The sequence below is a fragment of the Miniopterus schreibersii genome, assembly GCF_964146895.1.
Source record: "Miniopterus schreibersii genome assembly, chromosome: X".
Classification (NCBI taxonomy): Eukaryota; Metazoa; Chordata; class Mammalia; order Chiroptera; family Miniopteridae; genus Miniopterus; species Miniopterus schreibersii.
This window is the reverse complement of record NC_138104.1, coordinates 35,965,227-35,984,918: the sequence shown is the minus strand read 5'-3', so window position 1 is coordinate 35,984,918 and position 19,692 is coordinate 35,965,227. Positions and strand designations below refer to the sequence as shown.

The following is a 19,692-nucleotide window of genomic DNA, read 5'->3' as shown; positions in this document are numbered from 1 at the left end:
ATAGGCCGATAACTGCTGATGAAATTGAAGCAGTAATCAAAGGGATCCCAGCACACAAAAGCCCTGGCCTGGATGACTTCACAGGGGAGTTTTATCAAATAATCAAAGAAGAATTAAAACCTATCCTCCTCAAACTACTTCAAAAAACCCAAGAGGAAGGAACACTTCCAAACTCTTTTTACGAGACCAGCATTAGCCTAATTTCAAAACCAAATAAAGGCACTACAAAGAAAGAGAATTACTGGGCAATATTCCTGATGAACATAGGTGCTCTACAAAATATTAGCAAATCAGATCCAGCAATATATTAAAAAGATCATACACCATGACCAAGTGAGATTTATTCCAGGGATGCAAGGTTGGTACAATATTTACAAATTAATAAAGGTGATACATCACATAAACAAATTGAAAGATAAAAATCACATGACCATATCAATGGATCCAGAAAAAGCATCTGATAAAAATCCAACACCAATTTTTGATAAGAACTCTCAGCAAAGTGGGAATAGAAGGATTATATTTCAACATTATAAAGGCCATATATGAAAAACCTACAGCCAATATCATACTCAAAGGGCAAAAACTAAAACCATTTCCCCTAAGAACAGGAACAAGACAGGGGTCGCAACTTTCACCACTCTTATTCAACATAGTACTGGAAGTCCTAGCCACAGTGATCAGACAAGAAGAAAACATGAAAGACATCCAAACTGGAAAGGAGGAAACAAAACTGTCATTTGCAGATGACATGATATTGTACATAGAGAATCCTAAAGACTCCACCAAAGAACTAATAGATTTAATAAAAGAATTCAGCAGGGTAGCTGGATACAAAATTAACACCCAGAAATTGATGGCATTTTTGTACACCAATAATGAACTCTCAGAAAGAGAAACTAAAAAAGCAATCTCATTTACCATTGCCACTGAAAAAATAAAATATCTAGCAATAAACTTAACCAAAGATGTAAAAGACCTTTACTCAGAAAACTACAGGACACTGAAAAAAGAAATAGAGGAAGATATAAACAAACAAAAATATACCATGTCCATAGATTGGAAGAATTAACATCATTAAAATTCCCATACTACCCAACACAATCTATAAATTCAATGCAATCCCTATTAAAATACCAACAGCATATTTCACAAATCTAGAACAAACACTTTGAAAATTTACATGTAACCAAAAAACACCCTCAATACTTACGGCAATCTTGAGAAAGAAGAACAAAGTTTGAGGAATCACAATATCAGATATCAAGTTATACTACAAAGACACTGTAACCAAAACAGCCTGGTACTGGCACAAGAACAGACATAGATCAGTGGAACAGAACAGATAATCCAGAAATTGACCAATGCCAATATATTCAATTAATATCTGACAAAGGAGGCAACAACATAAAATGGAGTAAAGTCAGTCTCTTCAATAAATCGTGTTGGGAAAATTGCAGAGGTACGTGCAAAAACATGAAACTATACCACCAACTTACACCATACACAAAAGTAAATTCAAAATGGATGAAAGACTTAAATGTAAGACATGAAACCATAAAAATCCTAGAGGAAAACATAGGCAGCAAAATCTCATACATCTCTTGTAGTAATATGTTTGCTGATACATCTCCTAGGGGAAGAGAAACTAAGAAAAAAATGGGACTGCATCAAAATAAAAAGCTTCTGCACAGGAAAAGAAATCATCAACGAAGTGAAAAGGGGGCCCACTGTATGGGAGAACATGTTTGCCAATGACACATAGGATAAAGGGTTAATACCCCAAATATATAAGGAACTCGAACAACTTAACAAAAGGAAGACAAACAATCCAATTAAAAACCGTGCAAAGGACCTAAATAGACACCTCTCCAAGGAGGACATACAAATGGCTAAGAGACATATGAAAAAATGTTCAACGTTGCTAAACATCAGAGAGATGCAAATTAAAGCCACACTGAGGTATCACTTCACACCTGTCAGAATGGCTACCATCAACAAATGAGGGAACTACAAGTGCTGGCGAGGGTGTAAAGAAAAGGGCACCCTAGTACCCTGCTGGTGGGAATGCAGACTTGTGCAGCCACCACGGAAAGTATGGAGTTTCCTCAAAAGATTAAAAATTGACCTGCTATTTGACCCAGTGATCCCACTTCTAGGAATATATCCTACGGAACTCAAAATACCAATCACAAAGAACTTATGCACCCCTATGTTCATAGCAGAGCAATTTACAATAGCTAAGATCTAGAACCAGCCCAAGTGAATAAAAAAGCTGTGGGGAATTTACACCATGGAATACTATGCAGGCGTAAAAAAGAAGGAGCCCTTACCCTTTGGCATAGCATGGAGGGAACTAGAAAGTATTATGCTAAGTAAAATAAGTCCATCAGAGAAAGACAAATACCACATGATCTCACTTATATGTGGAATATAATAAACAAAATAAACTGATGAACAAAATGGATCCAGAGACATAGCAGCATGGAGCAGCCTGAGGGATCTCAGAGGGAAGGTTGGGAGGGGTGTGTGGGTGGGGGAGATTAATCAAAGAACTTATATGTTTATAAGCATAACCCATGGACACAGACATTGGTGTGGGGAAAGCCTGAGGGTGCGATGGATGCAGGGTGTAGGGGATCATTTCAATGAGGATAAAAAGTCAACATCTGTAATATTTTCAATAATAAAGATAAAGAAACTTAAAAAAAAAAACTGAAGAAAAAAAAAAGACAGTTGCAGGAATGGCTCTGACTTATGGAGTCCTTTAGTTCATTATGTATCTGGAGACATTTTCACTTATTTTTAAACCTGGAAGAGCAAGCCAAAAGTATATTTAAATAATGCCTCTATGAATTGTTTTCTTTTTGTGAACATGGTGGAATTAGCTATCAACTAATTTTTTTCATACACTTGATAATTACAATATAAAAAAATTGATTTTACATGTTCTCATAAATTTGGCCCACAACACAGACATAAAAGTCTTATTTTTTTCTAGCTTGTTTTAGTCTGTGGACTCAATTGCTAGTTTCAAAATAATATTGGGAAAAATCATATCCTATTAGAGAGAGCATATTTTGATATTGAAATGTTAACATATTGACATATGGGAAAGAAATATGTATGTGAAAAACAATTAGAGCAACATTGTACAGAGGATGTGGAATAGGTGAAAATCAATACCTAATGCACAGAATACCCATGTAAATGTACTATTTTATGTATGATGATATAATAAATTTTGAAAATTATCATATAAAAACAAATGACATTACAATGTTAGATCTTCCTCCACACATTCTGTCACATTCTTTTGAAATAGAATTAAAAAAAAGAAGAATATAAAATTTAGAATATCTAACTCAGAAGAAATGTGAATTTTTTAAAAAAGTTATCTTTATTGTTGAAATTATTACAGATGTCCCCTTCTTTCCCACTGACCCCATCCACCCCTCACCCATTCCCATTCCCAGGCCTTCACCACACTATTGTCTGTGTCCTTGGGTTATGCATATATGCATATAAAATCTTTGGTTAGTCTTTCTCCACCCACCCACCCCCACATTCCCTCTGAGATTCGTCAGTCTGTTCCATGATTCTATGTTTCTGAATCTATTTTGTTCTTCAGTTTATTATGTTCTTTAGATTTCACATATAAATGAGGTCATGTGATGTTTGTCTTTCTCTGCCTGGCTTATTTTGTTTAGCATAATATTCTCCAGGTCCACCCAAAGGGTAAGAGATCCTTCTTTACAGCTTCATAGTATTCCATGGTGTATATGTTCCACAGATTTTTACCCACTCATCTATTGATGGGCACTTTAATAGAAAAATGGACTAAGAGCAAGACTGGATATTTCGTATGGAAATGGAAGGAATTCATTCCTATTTCAGTGGGTAATGGGTTTTACTGGGGATATAACTCACTTTGTCTAAGTTGTTTAAATTCTCAAAACCTTTTCTTTATTAGCATTATTTCTTTATTAAAATTTATATATAAATACACAAAAATATCAGCAACATTTATTAGGACTGTATCCAGCACTGTGGAGAACTTGGAAGTCAAGGGTGAAATCTACTCAAAAAAAGAAATATGAGGAAATTGTAAACTGTAGCAGACAATGTATATCAGTGCTCTGATTGTATGCTCAGAAAAGGAGGAGAGTGATGTGGACTTGGGGACTACAGAGAAGGATAAGAAGAAAATGATAATTAGATGTATTAGAGAATAGTGGTTTGCATTGCATTGTTCCCCATTATAAGCACATATATAGTATGCATGCATTTTTGGTATAAATCAAGACAAACTTACTGTATGAAGTTTTTGAAGAATTGATGATTTCTATTATACATCATATTCCTAATACTTATAGTATGATAGTGGTTAAATTATGATGGTGGTAAATCAGGAGAACATGGTGAGTACTCCACACTTCTATTGACTCTACGCAATATACTAAAACTATCAAGTGGGTAATGGAATTGGTATATTATCTCATCATAATTTCATTTTATTTTTTTATTATTATTATTTTTTACTTTCTTCTTATTTTAATTTATATTTGTTGTTGAGAGTATTACAGGTATACCATTTTCCCCCCCAATTGATCCCCTCCACTTCCCTCCACCCCTTTCCCAGGCCTTCACCCCATTATTAACTGTGTCCATGGGTTATACATATAACTTCTTTGGTTAATATCTTCCCACCCTCCACCCCGCTTCCCTCTTTCCTCTGAAATATGATCATCTGTTACATGTGTCAGTGTCTCTGGATTTATTTAGTTCATCAGCTTCTTTTGTTCATTAGCTTCTTTTAAAGAAGACCCTTCAACATTTCCTGTAGTGCTGGTCTGGTGGTGATGAACTCCTTTAGCTTTTCCTTGTCTGAGAAGCTCTTTATTTGACCTTCAATTCTAAATGATAGCTTTGCTGGGTAGAGCAATCTTGGTTGTAGTTCCATGTTTTTCATCACTTTGAATATTTCTTGCCACTCCCTTCTGGCCTGCAAAGTTTCTGTTGAGAAATCAGCTGACAGTCATATGGGTGCTCCCTTGTAGGTAACTAACTGCTTTTCTCTTGCTGCTTTTAAGATTCTCTCTTTGTCTAACCTTTGGCATTTTAATTATGATGTGTCTTGCTGTGGGCCTCTTTGGGACCCTCTGTGCTTCCTGGACTTGTAAGTCGATTTCTTTCCCCAGGTAGCGAAAGTTTTCTGTAATTATTTTTTCAAATAGATTTTCAATTCCTTGGTCTCTTTCTTCCCCTTCTGGCACCCCAATAATACGAATGTTGAGCCTCTTGAAGGTGTCCCAGAGGCTCCTTATACCATCTTCATATTTCTGGATTCTTTTTTCTTTTTGCTCTTCTGGTTGGGTGTTTTTTGTTTCCTCATGTTCCAAATTGCCGATTTGATTCTCAGCATCCTCTACTCTGCTGTTGATTCCCTGTAAATTATGCTTCATTTCAGTTCCTGCAGCCTTCATTTCAAATTGGTACTTTATTATGTTAGTGATTTTCTCAGTTATTTCCCTAACAGTCTGCTCAAACATCCTTATAACCAAAATTCTGAACTCTCTACCTGTTAGCTTCTTTGGATCTATTTCATTTGGTTCCTCTTCTAGAGATTTCTTCTGTTCTTTCCTTTGTGACATCTTTCTTTGCCTCCACATTTTGGCTGCATTCAGGTGTTTGTTTCTATGTAGTAGGTAGAGCTGCTATGTCTTCTGGGATTGGTAGAGTGGCTTTGTGTAGTAGGTGTCCTGTAAGGGCCAGTGGCTCAGCCTCCCCAGTCACCTAAGCTGGGCCTTCTAGGTGCTCCCCTGTGTGGGCTGTGTGCACTGTCCTGTTGTAGTTGAGCCTTGGTTGCTGTTGGCGTCCCTGGGAGGAATTGACCCCCAGTTCAATCAGCTGTGAGGACCAGCTGCAACTGCAGCCAGAGAGCTGCTGTGCTGGAGACACCCTTATGTATCAGGATTTACTTCAGTGGAGCTTTGGTGTTCACCAAGTGCACCCCTTGAGTGTCACTCGTGGATGTGGTAGGGTTTTAATCCAGTGTGGTAGAGTCTGATCACCAGGTGCACTGTCTCTGGGGCCTCCAGGGAGGTGCAAAGTCAGTCTCTGCCAGTGCCTTGCCCAGGGCCACCCAGCATGAGCTACACTGCAAACCGTAGCTGGCTGCTACTTGTGCTGGGCTTGGAGGTGCCCAGGAGAGGCCAAGCTATGAGCCAATGCAGGCTGCCACTAGTGCCAGGCCTGGGGCCACTTATCAAGCTGTATGGGGCACACTGCTGCTTGTTTGAGAGATTTTAGGAAAGTCCTAAGCATGAGGCTAGAGAGGCCACTTGCACAGAAAATCCCCTGGAAATGGCCTGGATCAGCTGCAGGTGGGGAGGGGCGGGGCCTCCGGGAATCACAGGGTGGGGCCAAGGGTGTGAGTCAGGTGCTGGCAATTCAAATATGGCACCTGCCTGTGGGCTGTGTGTGAGGAGGACTCGCCAAAGGAGCAATGGCCTCCACCAGCCCTTCTGCCTGGGAGGAAGCTTCCCCTCCACCTCTCACCCAGATTTCAAGCAGGTTAGTTCCTCCCCAAGTGTCCCAGGTCCTTTCAGGCTGCTGTCCGGCGCTGGGCTCAGAGGGAGCGCGTCCGAGTGAATCCATGTGCAGGCCCTTTGAGAGGAGCTACTGGGGCTCCCGCAGCCTCCGTGACCCTCAGGGACAGTCCCCGCTGGTTTCACAGCCCAGAGTTGTGGGGACATCTCTTCCCGGCCTGGAGCCTTGGGCTGGTGGCCTGCTGTGGGGCTGGGACCCCTCGCTCCTCCGGGAAACCTCCACCACCAAGATTCCCTTCCGGGTTTCAACTGTGATACCAGGTGTGGGCCCGCAGCACATCTTTGTGATTCAACTCTGATCCGCCTGCATCTGCGCCCCTCCTACCGGTCTTGGTGCTTCTTCAGGTCCCTGGTTGTGGGGCTTCTGTTCAGCCAGATTTCAGGAGGCTCAGAGTGATGGTAATTCTGTATTTTAGTTGTTATTTTGATGTGGTTGCGGGAGGCAGAGGGTGCAGCTGTTACCTCTGCTGCCATCTTGTTGTTCTCCCTCCTCTCATCATAATTTTAGTGTCTCAGGTACAGTACATTTATTTATATAGCATTTCTCATAGGTTTTATTGAGATCATATTATGTTTAATGAAACTAATTCTATTTTAAAGATACCATTTATTTATAACCATAAAGCTGCATTTTTAATTTTTATTTTTTTTAGTCTCGGACAATCTCAAGCAGTGTTAATCCTAATTTAAACTGAGAGAAAATTTAATTGTTTCTCCTTGAATGAACAGGTTACCAGTCTCTTAAAAATAGTCATTATCTAATAGTTTCAAGATTTAATATAGTAAAATAGTATTCATCCCTAAATGATTCAGCAATAAACTTCACTGAATCAATGTATTTTGTTTTTATTGTTTGTCTTCTACTTGTGAATAGGGGACCCCAGTCATCATTTCACTTTCTTGGGTGCATGCATAGCTCAAGATTACTTTCCTCTTGCTCTAGATCAGCACTGTCCAATAGAACTTTCTGTGGTGATAGAAATGTTCTATAATGTGCATTGTCCGATATTGTAATCCTTAACTACATTCTCCTATTGAGCAGTTGAAGTGTGCCTAGTGCAACTAATCACTTGAATTTTTAAGTTAATTTTAATTTTTATAGCTAGCTATGGTGAGGGCTACTGTATTGAACTGCACAGCTCTAGATGCTTATTTATAATCTATAAATATGACTGTACTGTACAAAAAGAGACTTCTTTTCTCAGAGCATAGTCACATTTGCTTTTGAATTTTTGTTCTTGTGCCATTTATAATATCAAATCCTGATACAAAGTAATTGTATGGTGAATAGCACTGACCTTTATTTTCCTGGGGTGTCAGTTTTTAGTAAGAATCAATGCAGTGTGTGATCTCAATTTCCTAAAATTAGTGCCAAGTATAGCAAGTGTGAAATAGTCCTGGTTATAACTCATTCTTTGATCTCCGTTAAAGATTTGAATATCTTTGCTATTTTTAAAATAATTTTGTTATTGATTTTTAGAGAGAGGAAGGGAGAGGGAGAGAGAGAAAGAAACATCAATGTGAAAGTGAAACACTGATCAGTTTCCTCCTGCCCATCGCCTACCCTGGATCGATCCTGCAATCCAGGCACATGCCCTAACATGGAATTAAACCGGCAACCTTTTAGTGCATGGGAGGACACCCAATCAACTAAGCTACATCACGCAGGGCGTGGATATTTCTGAAAATAAAAAAATCTTTCAGTATTTCTAATTTTTCTGGAATAATAAGAAAATTTGAGGACAATATTATAGTTACCATTGTATAACTTACCTAAAGTGAGACAATCGCAATTTTCGCCTATTTCGCACTGTATTTCTAGTTGAAATCACAGTAAGTTGTAATTTTAAAAAACCAAAAATATTTTGGAAAGTAAAGTCACACAACTATTTGAGCCTCCAGTACCTAAAGGAAGAATGATGACTTTATTTTCTTTCTTTGGCAAACTCCTTTTCAAAACCAATGTGAAATCTAGTTTTCAGAAGATACATTTGTTTCCTCTTTGCAAGCTTTCATAAATAAGCAAAGTTAAAATTATGTTTTTCATAAGCAGTGCAATAGGTAAGTTAAGGAAAATAAATGCCTAAATATCTTTTCAGTCTCCATATGCATTAGTTTTGTGACTTTGTAAAAGTATTTCACTTTGGGACTGCCATAATATGAAAGTAACTCTGACCACACCACTTTCATTTCAACTATTGTTTAATTTAATGGCACTTCAATTGGCATTTTTTATTTAAAAAATTTTAAAATTAATTTATATTCAACATTATTTTGTATTAGTCTCAGTTTTACAGCATAGTAGTTAGCCAAATGTACATTACAAATTGTTCCCTCTGATATTTTCATTACCCAATGTGCACTATATTTAGTTATTACAATGTTATTGACTATATTTTCTATGCTGTACTTTACATCCCCAAGATTATTTTGTTATTTCTAATCTGTTCTTACTGTAGAAAGCAGAATGGAGTTTCCTCAAAAAAAATTAAAAGTGGAACTGCCTTATGACCTGGCAATTACACTTCTGGATATATATCAACTGGCATTTTTTCCCCTTAAAACTCTGTACATGTGCATATACATACACTCAAGAAAATGCACTCAGAAACCATGAAGATTATCATTTTAGTCATAGAATGAAATATTTCATGAATATTCCATAATTAGGGTTTGGCTACTGTTTGCTGGTTCCAAGGACAAAATTGTGTACAACTCTGGGGAGATGGAACTTGTATATTCTTGATTCCCATTTGACAGTTACTTAAAGTCATTGTGAGGTTAATGCACTGCTTGATTTATAAAAAAGTAGAATAAACTTCTTCTTACGATATGCTAGTCTATTGCATAAAGGGAAGAGTCTTGTGGTGAGAAAGCGTGAAGTATGGTAAATGAAGACTAATGAGAAAAAGAATCACTTTTAGCCCGGCCGGGTGTGGCTCAGCAGTTGAGCATCGACCTAGGATCCAGGTGATCAGGGTTCAATTCCTGGTCAGGGGACATGCCCGGGTTGTGGGATTGATCAATGACTCTGTCATCATTGATGTTATGTTTCTGTCTCTCTCCCTCTCCTTTCCTCTCCCTGAAATCAATAAAGATATATTTACCAAAAAAATACCCAATCACTTTTAATGATTTTATGAACCTGAGTGAGATCTGTGGCTATCCAAAATGAGAAACAGGATGAAAAACAATTTTAAATAAGAAGAATCTATAAGTATTTTGAAAAGATGCAAGGTTAGAATTAATTTAAATACTGCTTTACTTTTAGTTGGAAAAACTGTTTTCCTAGGAACAATTTAGTGTAATTTGTACTGAAAATACCTGCAGAAGAAGATTGTGCTTAAAATACACTCATCAGAAAAATGTAGGTCTTTTAATAAAACAGAATGCATGAAATAAAAAACATTCCAAGATGTTTTATAACACATCTCTTGCTTCTTGGACTCTGCCAGTCCTTGTAGTGATGTCTTGAAAAAAAGAGTTCAAAACAAAAGAATTACAAACCCAAAGATATAATAAACTTTCCTTAAACACTTGTTATGTATTTGGCATAGTGTCCATCCACTGTTAAACTAAAATAAAGGCCTAGTAATAAATATTGGTAAATATCTGAAATAATTCATTTGCATTCAGACCACAGAACTACACTATAAAATATTATGGATCTGTACTGTTATTTCAATTTAAAGCATATTTTATGGAAGATGAATTTTATGCCTAAGTTTTTATTTGTAAAGAGGTAAATCTTCAGATATGATGTAGGTTTTTACACATTAAAATCCCACATTTTATTGCCAATTTTGTACACTTTGAAAGATACTAATAATATTGAAATAAGACCCAAAGTACTTTCTCCAAAATTAGGATTTCTCCAATGTAGCAGGGTGTTTTTCAATGCCCAAATTGGAGTTTTAATGATTAGCAAAACATTTATATTTGGAATTAAAATGAGTTAAGACAAAGTTGAAATAACTCACAGGTTTGAGGGATATTGCTAAATCAACAAGACATTTTATGCATTAACTTAGAATAAATGGCAAGTAAAAATAGTAGAAATACTAACATGTATAATTTGTCTTTGTATGAGCTATTCATAAATGCATTTGAATTGTACCTGTTACAGACATGATTCTTTCTTGAAAGCCAGGCTGCACATATAATATGAATTTATTGTACAAATTAAGAACACACAAGAAGTGGTGTTTAATTTAACTATAAATGTTAATTCAGTTTTTAAAGCCAGAATTCTGCATAATTATTTTTCAATCCTAAATTAAATTTATCAATGCATGGCCTGTATAAGTTCCATTTATGGTGCAAATAATTTATCTATTTATTCATTGATTTCAGTTTTAATTTGCCATCTAGTTTGTTTTGGTTTTGAAGTAACACAAAATGAAAATCACTTAAATGATATTAAAATATGTGTAAAAGAATAAGAATTTTTTATTTATTTTATTTTATATATATATATATCTTTATTGATTTCAGAGAGAGGAAAGGAGAGAGGGAGAGAGAGAGAGAAACATCAATGATAAGAGAGTCATTGATCGGCTGCCTCCTGCACGCCCCCGACTGGGGATCGAACCTGCAACCCGGGCATATGCCCTGACCGGGAATCGAACCCTGATCGCCTGGATCCTAGGTCGATGCTCAACCGCTGACCCACGCCCAGCCGGGCAAGAATAAGAATTTTAAAAAGAAGGGCTTTTTTGCTATGCCTTTAATCTGAAGCACCTATTATAAGTAGTTGATACACCAAGTAGCAAGATTGGTTTTTAAAAAGTTGCTATGTCATTATTGTTTAGTGTTCTATGATGTGTAGTTACTGACTGTGGATTTATGACACCCCATACTCATGAAACCAAGAACTTTTCTTCCTGGGTGAATGAATGCAGTTGTTAAGGATGAAAGTCATCTTCTTGTCTTTAGAACAATAAGTTGATAGACACATATCGTTTTTGGATAACTAAATCTTACCTTGATTCATTTTTTAGACTATCAACTGGGATCTAGTTTCCAAACACCTTTCCACATGGTGGTATATTTTATTTGCTTTTAACTGTTGCTTTTATTACATCATGATTTTGACAAATTAGCCGCTGACACAAATGAAAATTATACTAAATCATCACCTATTTTTATCTGGTTAGACCTATACTCTTTGATTAAATCGAGAACAAGCATAAAAGTTATCACTTATCCTTACATATCTAAATATCAAAATAAAGTATTTAACAAGTTCACAAGTATTTAACAAATTCAGCAAAGTCCTGAATTTATAACACTTATTTACTTTCTGAAAACATGATCATCTAAAGGGTATATAGGGTTTGAAATTAATGCCTATTTGATATAAAAATTTAATATATAAATAATTTCCCAAAGATATTCATATGTAGCATACACTAGTTATAAAGATTAAATAAAATAATTGATCTGAAATCATTTAGAGCAATTACAATGCTACACAAAATGGAAATTATCCTTTTACTTTTGGTGAATTTAAGATGTATATATTATAAAATATGATACTTAATGACCAAATATATTAAAATAATCAATAGATACTGAAATAATAATTATTAAATTCATCCCAAAGTGATAAAAATATATGATGATCAATGGGCACTTTGTCATATAGAATATGATTCTTTCTTTAATAACCTTTAATCCCATATTACAAATTCTCCCTAAATCATATATCAAAAATCCAGAATAATTAATATAAAAGAACAAACTTTATAAAGTACCTTTTAAGTGCTCTTTGAGCATTGGTTATTAACAGATTTGAAACCCTGCTAGAAAACACTGCACTAACTATTGTGGAGTATTGAATGAATCAGCAAAATACAGCCTTGGCCAGGTTGCTCAATTGGTTGGATTGTCGTCCTGCACCCTAAAAGATTGTGGGTTTGAATGAATAAAAAATATTTTTTACTATTATTTTTATTTTTAAAATATATATCTTTATTGATTTCAGAGAGAGGAAGTGAGAGGGAGAGAGAGAAAGAGAGAAACATCAGTGTTGAGAGTCATTGATTGGCTGCCTCCTGCACGCCCCCTACTGGGGATTGAGCCTAAACCAGGGCACATGCCCTGACTGGGAATCAAACTGCAATCTTCTGGATCCTAGGTCGATGCTCAACCTCTGAGCAATACAGGACGGGCAAAAAAAATAAATAAACATTTTAAAGAAGGAAGCAACAGTGATGGAATCCACTTCTTGGAGAAGATTGGACCCAAATGTGAAAAGTTGATCCATAAAAAATGAAATGCAGTCAATGAGTCCATTGTGGAATAAAATTCAATAAAAATACCAGTTTTGTGGAATTGAAGTACCTTATTAATATTTTTTCAAAAAAATTTATCTTTATTTTTGAAAATATTACAGATGTCGCCCTTTTTGTCCCCACTGATCCCTTCTACCCCACCCCCACCCCCACCCCAGGCCTTCACCCCATTATTGTCTGTGTCCATGGGTTATGCATATATGCATATAAATTTTTGGTTAATCTCTCCCCACCCACCTCCGCCTTCCTTCTGAGATTCCTCAATTTTGAAATTTCAAGTTTAAGAATACATAGGAAATAGTTAACTCAAAGAAGATGCTGATACACTTCCCTCACCTTAATTGTTGTCAGTCCCTTTGGAAATATTGAGTGTAGCAGTTTTTCAAGTATTTTTTTTTCCAGATGTGGTTACTTTTCTTGCAAAGCCCTGGATTCTTTCCTGTCAACCTTAAGAACTACCTTATCATTTTCCCAGCCTGTGAAAGAAGCTTTGACTGTGCATGAGAAAGAGAACATAAAAGTGACTATATTGTAGTTGTTTAATGGTGTATTTTTTACTTAAAGAGACATTAAAGTAATTAAAATGATGGGAGCCAAGTAGAGTTAGGATTATGGCCAACATATAGATATCTGTTTATTTTCATGTAATACCCAAATTTGTACTGTTTTTAAGAATTTGTTATTGTAGTATGTAAGCCATTCATTCATGAAAAATTAATTTAAGTGTACAGCAAATTAAACACAGCACACTAATGAGGGAAAATGTATCAAGTATGTCAAGGAAATTACGCCTTGGAATTCTTCTGACAAACCATTTCAGCATCACTTTTAAGGTTTGAACTCTCTAGAATTGCATAGTAGAGGTTTCGTTCCCCTACCTACTTACCTTTTTAGAACTAGATCGTTCAAAGACTATAAAAGGAACTTGTACTTTCGCTTTACACATCTTAAAATATCAGAGTTACTTCTTTTGTTTTTGTTTTTGCTTTCTCTAATTATCATGATTCTTTCCCTCTAACTATGACTGTTGCCTACCGAACCACTATGTATTGCCTATGAAAATATCACTTAAACAGCACTGGCACTACTGAAACCTGTAGAAAAATTTAATTCTCTGTATCTGCTTTCACTGTGCTTGTCTTATCAATTTACAAACTAAACTTAAGTTATAGTAAGAGTAGAATATGGAAGAACGTTAAAAAATAATCTTATCATTTGTTCATGAGAGAGAGAAAATTAGAGCCATGTGAAGGTATGTGTGTAGGAATATTTTCCCTGAATAGCTCATGTAAATTTATCATAATTCTGTAAAACCAAGCAGTGACTCATTATACTCATATTTAGTAGCTAAATTTCCATATTTGTCATTCAAAGAATTAAACTCAGCATTTTAAAGGAGAACCATTTTAATTTTAAAGATAAAAATACATTTTCAATTGTCAAATTCAAGGATTGGAATCAAATAGTGGAGATTTAGGTTATTTAATCATGAATGTTTACATCCTGGCAGAGGCAGAGTTGAGTTTGTTATACATTGGTTCAACACTGAAAGATATCTTGAAATATTTATAACCTCTGTGAGCACAGGTATTTTTGTCTGTTTTGTTCACTGATTTATTCTCAGTGCCTAGAACAGTACTTGGAATTTAAAAATTGCTTAATAAAAAAAAAAATTTGTTGGATAAGTGACTAAACTGTCATGATAGTAATTACTAACTAGAGGGTAAATATTCCTTTCAGGTTTGCAATGTGTATTTTCACTTCAGTTTTAGAAATGGCATTGCCTTATTTTTTTCTATTTTTTTTTTCCAGTTTAAAAACTTTCAGATGAATTTCCAATTATAAAACACATTTTAAAATGTTTTATTTGATGATGTTATTAAACAGTGAAGTAGAACAGATTTAGAATGGATTGGGAGAAGGGGACTGCTTAGAATTAGGTCACTTTCTTAATTCCTCCTCTTGTGTAGAGATATTACAACACGCATGCAGTGTTTTAAAAAATGGTCTGTAGTACTCTTCTTCCAGTTGTAATAATGTGTAATACCTAAGGGTAAGATAAGAACAGAGTGGTAGTTTTAATTCTAGTTGTCAGTGTCCCATTTTTAGTTTTGCTTATGTTTGCATGGTATTTATAAATTCACACACATAGACACTCAACTTTTTAGATGTCCTAGATTCACAATGTATTGTACACATGTGTATGTATGCATATTAATTCATGGTAAGTATAAATGGGGTAAATTATTCTCAAATTCATAAAGGAGTATAAGGCCAATAATTCACAAGAGAATGAATCTTGAGATTTCTATATTATGTAATCCCAATATTCATCATTGAGCAAATGATGCTAAAAATATCACAGGCAATAGTTTTCGTGTGTTGTTTACTTAGAGAATGTCTTTAGCATTAACATTGCTTAATATTATACTTAAATTTTTTTGTAAATAGCACCACCCACTCAACACAGAAAAGTGGTTGAGCCCATGATATATATTTTTTAAATTCAGTGATAAGAAATTATAAAGTATTATGTTTCAAGTTTATCTAGTTCATTTCTTGGTTCTCCTCATGACCTAAACCATCTCAGCTGGCCTAACAAATGGACTTATTTCATTACTGATTGCAAGTAGGAAGGTGTCCTGTTTTCCACTTTTGTGTATTCTGACCTATCCATATACATATTTTTTTAATGCAAATGCACAGCTATACAGAGAGGAAGTTATTTAACATAATACATTGTCTGGCATAATCAAAACACAATATCTATAGCAAGATATATCATTTCATGAGTCTTTTTTTTCTAAATATTTGTTAATATTATTGATTACCAATTAATATTGAGAACTTCCTTAACTAGATACCTATGTGCGTTAATAGTTTTCCTTAATGGATTTTTAAATCCCCACTTGTCAGCTGATCTTTTAAAACTTCTGAATGCATTGATAGCTGCATTAATCCCTCTTTAATTACATAAACATAACATTGGATAGGGTCTAGTGCAGCATGATACAAATTTCACTATGTTTATATAACATATTAATTATAAATAACATCTAGAAGCACATTAAATGTCTCATGATACTAGATATTAAAATATATTTAATATACAAAATTGAGGCTATATCAAACAAATCTAGCTGAGAATAAAAATTGAGAATTAATAATGAAAAATGAAAAAATGTTGCAAGTTTTAAATAAAAAAAATCCTTATTGATTTTCATCAGAAGAACTAAAAAACTGAAACAGTGTAGCAGATTTTAGTGAGTTAAAAATAGTAAGCAATGGAGAATAAAGCAGCCAGAGATATTGTTTGTTTTTTGACTCATTGTTTTAACTCAGCAAAGTGTTTTCAAGTGCCTTTCTCATTTTTAACTCTTAGTCAAGCTGTTCCTTGTCGTTAGGTAATTTTTATTTCAGTTTGTAGATGTGAAAACGTATTTCTTATGGGTTACTTTCTACCATGTATAAACAGAAATTCTCAGAGTTGAGATGTCTTCTAGTCCAGTCCTCCCACTGAATGTTTGGATATTGGCTGCCAAGTGATAAATATATAGAGCTAACCCAGTGATGCAGTCAGTACCTCTAAAGATACAGAATTTATTCTCTCCTGAAAACCAGTTTTTCCCAAAGTGTTTTAATGGGCAGTCATTTGTAATTTATCCCCATTCTTGTTCCTCTCATTCAAAGGAAAAAAAAAATGTTTTGTGCATGATATTTCTTCCCGTGTTTAGGTATTTGTCATATCAACCATTCTCCTCTCTGAAAGGACTTTTCTTTAATCCAAACTTCCCAAGTCCCTGATATATCATGATTCTTTATTTCCTGTTATTTAGATCAATTTTACATTTTGATGCCCAGAAAAACAGAACACTCAAAATATTGTATAATACCTTCATTACAAATATGCATTTGAAATCTATATTATAATAGACTAATGATTATATTTTTCTGGTTGGTAACATATTCCTTTATTTTTTCTTAACCACTGAATTAAATATAATAATTGTTTTTATTATGTTTAACTATCTTGATGTATTATAATATTATTTTTTATATATTTTATCAATGGTGAACATGACTTATCAGGCCTCTTAATTACTGTAGATATCTTGTTTCATTTACCTTTCATCTTAATGTAAAAATACTTAATATTTGATTCAAAACAAATCTGTTAATTTATTCAAGTGTTGATTGTGCAATATTTTTAAAATTATTTTAATTTAAAACTGAGCAATTAGTTTAATTTAAAACTGAGCAGTTGTCAGTTTTACTAATATCTTCCTCCTCCTCCTCCTCCTCTCTTCTCTGTCTCTTGTTTCTTTTCTTTTTGACAGTTCTCTGAGGGGGGGACACAAAGAACTGTAGTCCTGTGCCTGGTATGGACTTGTTGTCCGGGACGTATATATTTGCGGTCCTGTTAGCATGCGTCGTGTTTCAGTCTGGCGCCCAGGAGAAAAACTATACCATTCGAGAAGAAATGCCAGAAAACGTCCTGATAGGCGACTTGCAGAAAGACCTCAACTTGTCACTAATTCGACACAAGTCCTTAACAATTCCCATGCAGTTCAAGCTAGTGTACAAGACTGGGGATGTGCCACTGATCCGAATCGAAGAGGGTACTGGTGAGATCTTCACTACTGGAGCCCGCATTGATCGTGAGAAATTATGTGCTGGTATCATTGTGGATGGCCATTGCTTTTATGAAGTGGAAGTTGCCGTTTTGCCGGATGAAATATTTAGACTGATTAAGATACGTTTTATGATAGAAGATATAAATGATAATGCACCGTTATTCCCAGCTACAGTTATCAACATATCAATTCCAGAGAATTCAGCTATAAACTCTCGATATGCTCTCCCAGCGGCCGTTGATCCTGACACAGGAATAAATGGAGTTCAAAACTACCAACTCATTAAGGTGCGTTTTAAAAACATTTTGCTACAAATAGTTCATTTTTAAAGACAAAAAAAAAATATCTTAGTATACTTCAAATTTTGAGTAAGTCATCACCCTAATTTTTGAAAGTTTAAGCAAAATATTATAGAGAAAATTCATCACTGAAATTTTTGCAATTGCATAAGATTTATGAATCTGAATTTTCCTTTTATGTATATTCATTTTCACCAGTTGTTTGTGTTTTACTTAATCCACTACAGTGGTCAGACAAGGGACTCAACCTTGCTACTTACAAATCAGTAACCAAGCCTATATATCTTACTTTTAATCTGCCTGGTTATAACTGCCACAAACTTGACCTAATCTTGTAAATCTAAAAGTTAAGAATGAATCCACAAACCTGTCAATTTTTCTCAGTCATTATTTTAGATAAAAAGCTTTATCTTTCCATTTGAAAATATGCCAGAATATTTTATTTGATAGGTGAGCAGAACATTTTTTATTACTAGCATTTCTGCACATGTATAGAATAATGATAAATATTTTTCATAATGATTTTCAAGTCAAGCTAAGATCTTTAAAAATCTCAAGACATCAAAAAGAGTAAATTTCAGCCAATGTGCTGTTGATGTTAAATATTTTCATTTTGTTCCAAATCTTTGAAAACACGGGACATTTATTTGCTGTACAGAGTAAGTAAGCCTTGTAGTGAAAAAGTTTCAATTTATCTGAAGAACCTATTTTGGCTTGTGTTGGGTCTTGGGATGGGGAAGGCAAAGGGGAGATTAAATGGAATATTTGGTATTCTTCAAACTAACTTAATTACCGTTGTGGTATGTAGAGTGGTAGAAAACTCAGATTTTGATATGTGAAATAGTATAATGTGCTTGAATGATCTTGGAAAATGTGTAAAAGAACAAATGTGTAGATTTAATATAGATATGGTCAAGGGATTTTCAAAATTTTATAAACATTTTGTGACAATTCATTACTAGATTATGATTAACATAATTAATGTTAAATTTATTCAGAGAATACATAAATAAGATATTTTGATGCATAGTACCTGAAGGGTTTGGCCTGGAAGCTGTAAAATATTGGAAAACTTCTCAGCTGATGCCAATATGTTGTGAAGATATAATTATTTATAAATACATTTAGGAATTGAAGGCTACAGAACTCTTGAGTGAAATTGAGTGACATGCAGACTTGTGTATAAATTTAAGAGTAAAAACAATAAGGAAAGTGAAAGATTATTTATAAATCAGCATTTTTATGTAAAATTCATGCAATGATATCTCCTTATGTGATGAAATGGAAAAAGATGTAGGAGTCAGGAAGATATAAATCACAATTTTGTATTTAGCAAAACTAAGCATGCCATTTCCAGCTTAACATTTCTGACCTTTAGTTTCTTCTATCATAATGTGAAGATGATGATATAAATGTCACAGAGGAAGAATTGGAAAGAATAAGCACTAACTAGAGAGTAGATATGCCAACATGAAAGATTTTTGGAGATGCTTTAAAACATTTGGCTATTTATAGAAATGCGAGGCTTGGTGAATACTATCTTTGAAGCAACACTGTCCAATAGAACTTTCTTCAATGACTACATTTCTATAATCTGTGATATCTGAGATAATAGTTACTGGCTATGTGGCTATTGAATACTTGAAATTGGACTAGTGCTACCATCGAACTGAATTTTAAATTTTATTTAAGCTTAATTTTAATAGCCACATGTGGTGGTGGCTACCATATTAGATAGCACAGCCTAAACAAAAATAGTTCAATTGGAAAGTAAAAATTAACAGGTAAAATCAAAGTTTTAACAAATTAAAATCAGGTATTAGCTATAGAGTCTCTACACCCAGTTATCTTG

At 34.6% G+C, this 19,692-nt stretch overlaps 1 protein-coding gene across 11 annotated transcripts in view; it reads left to right on the top strand.

Moving 5' to 3' along the window:
- PCDH11X (protocadherin 11 X-linked) overlaps window positions 1–19,692 on the top strand; it is a 674,530-nt gene that overhangs the window by 37,889 nt on the left and 616,949 nt on the right. For all 11 annotated transcript variants that reach the window (XR_013998049.1, XR_013998050.1, XM_081126095.1 and 8 more), the window contains exon 2: window positions 17,245–17,828. Coding sequence is in view for 9 of the 11 variants with exons in the window: in XM_081126095.1 (XP_080982221.1) it covers window positions 17,289–17,828 (540 nt within the window). In the remaining 2 variants the exon portion in view is untranslated. The remainder of the gene's footprint in view (window positions 1–17,244; window positions 17,829–19,692) is intronic.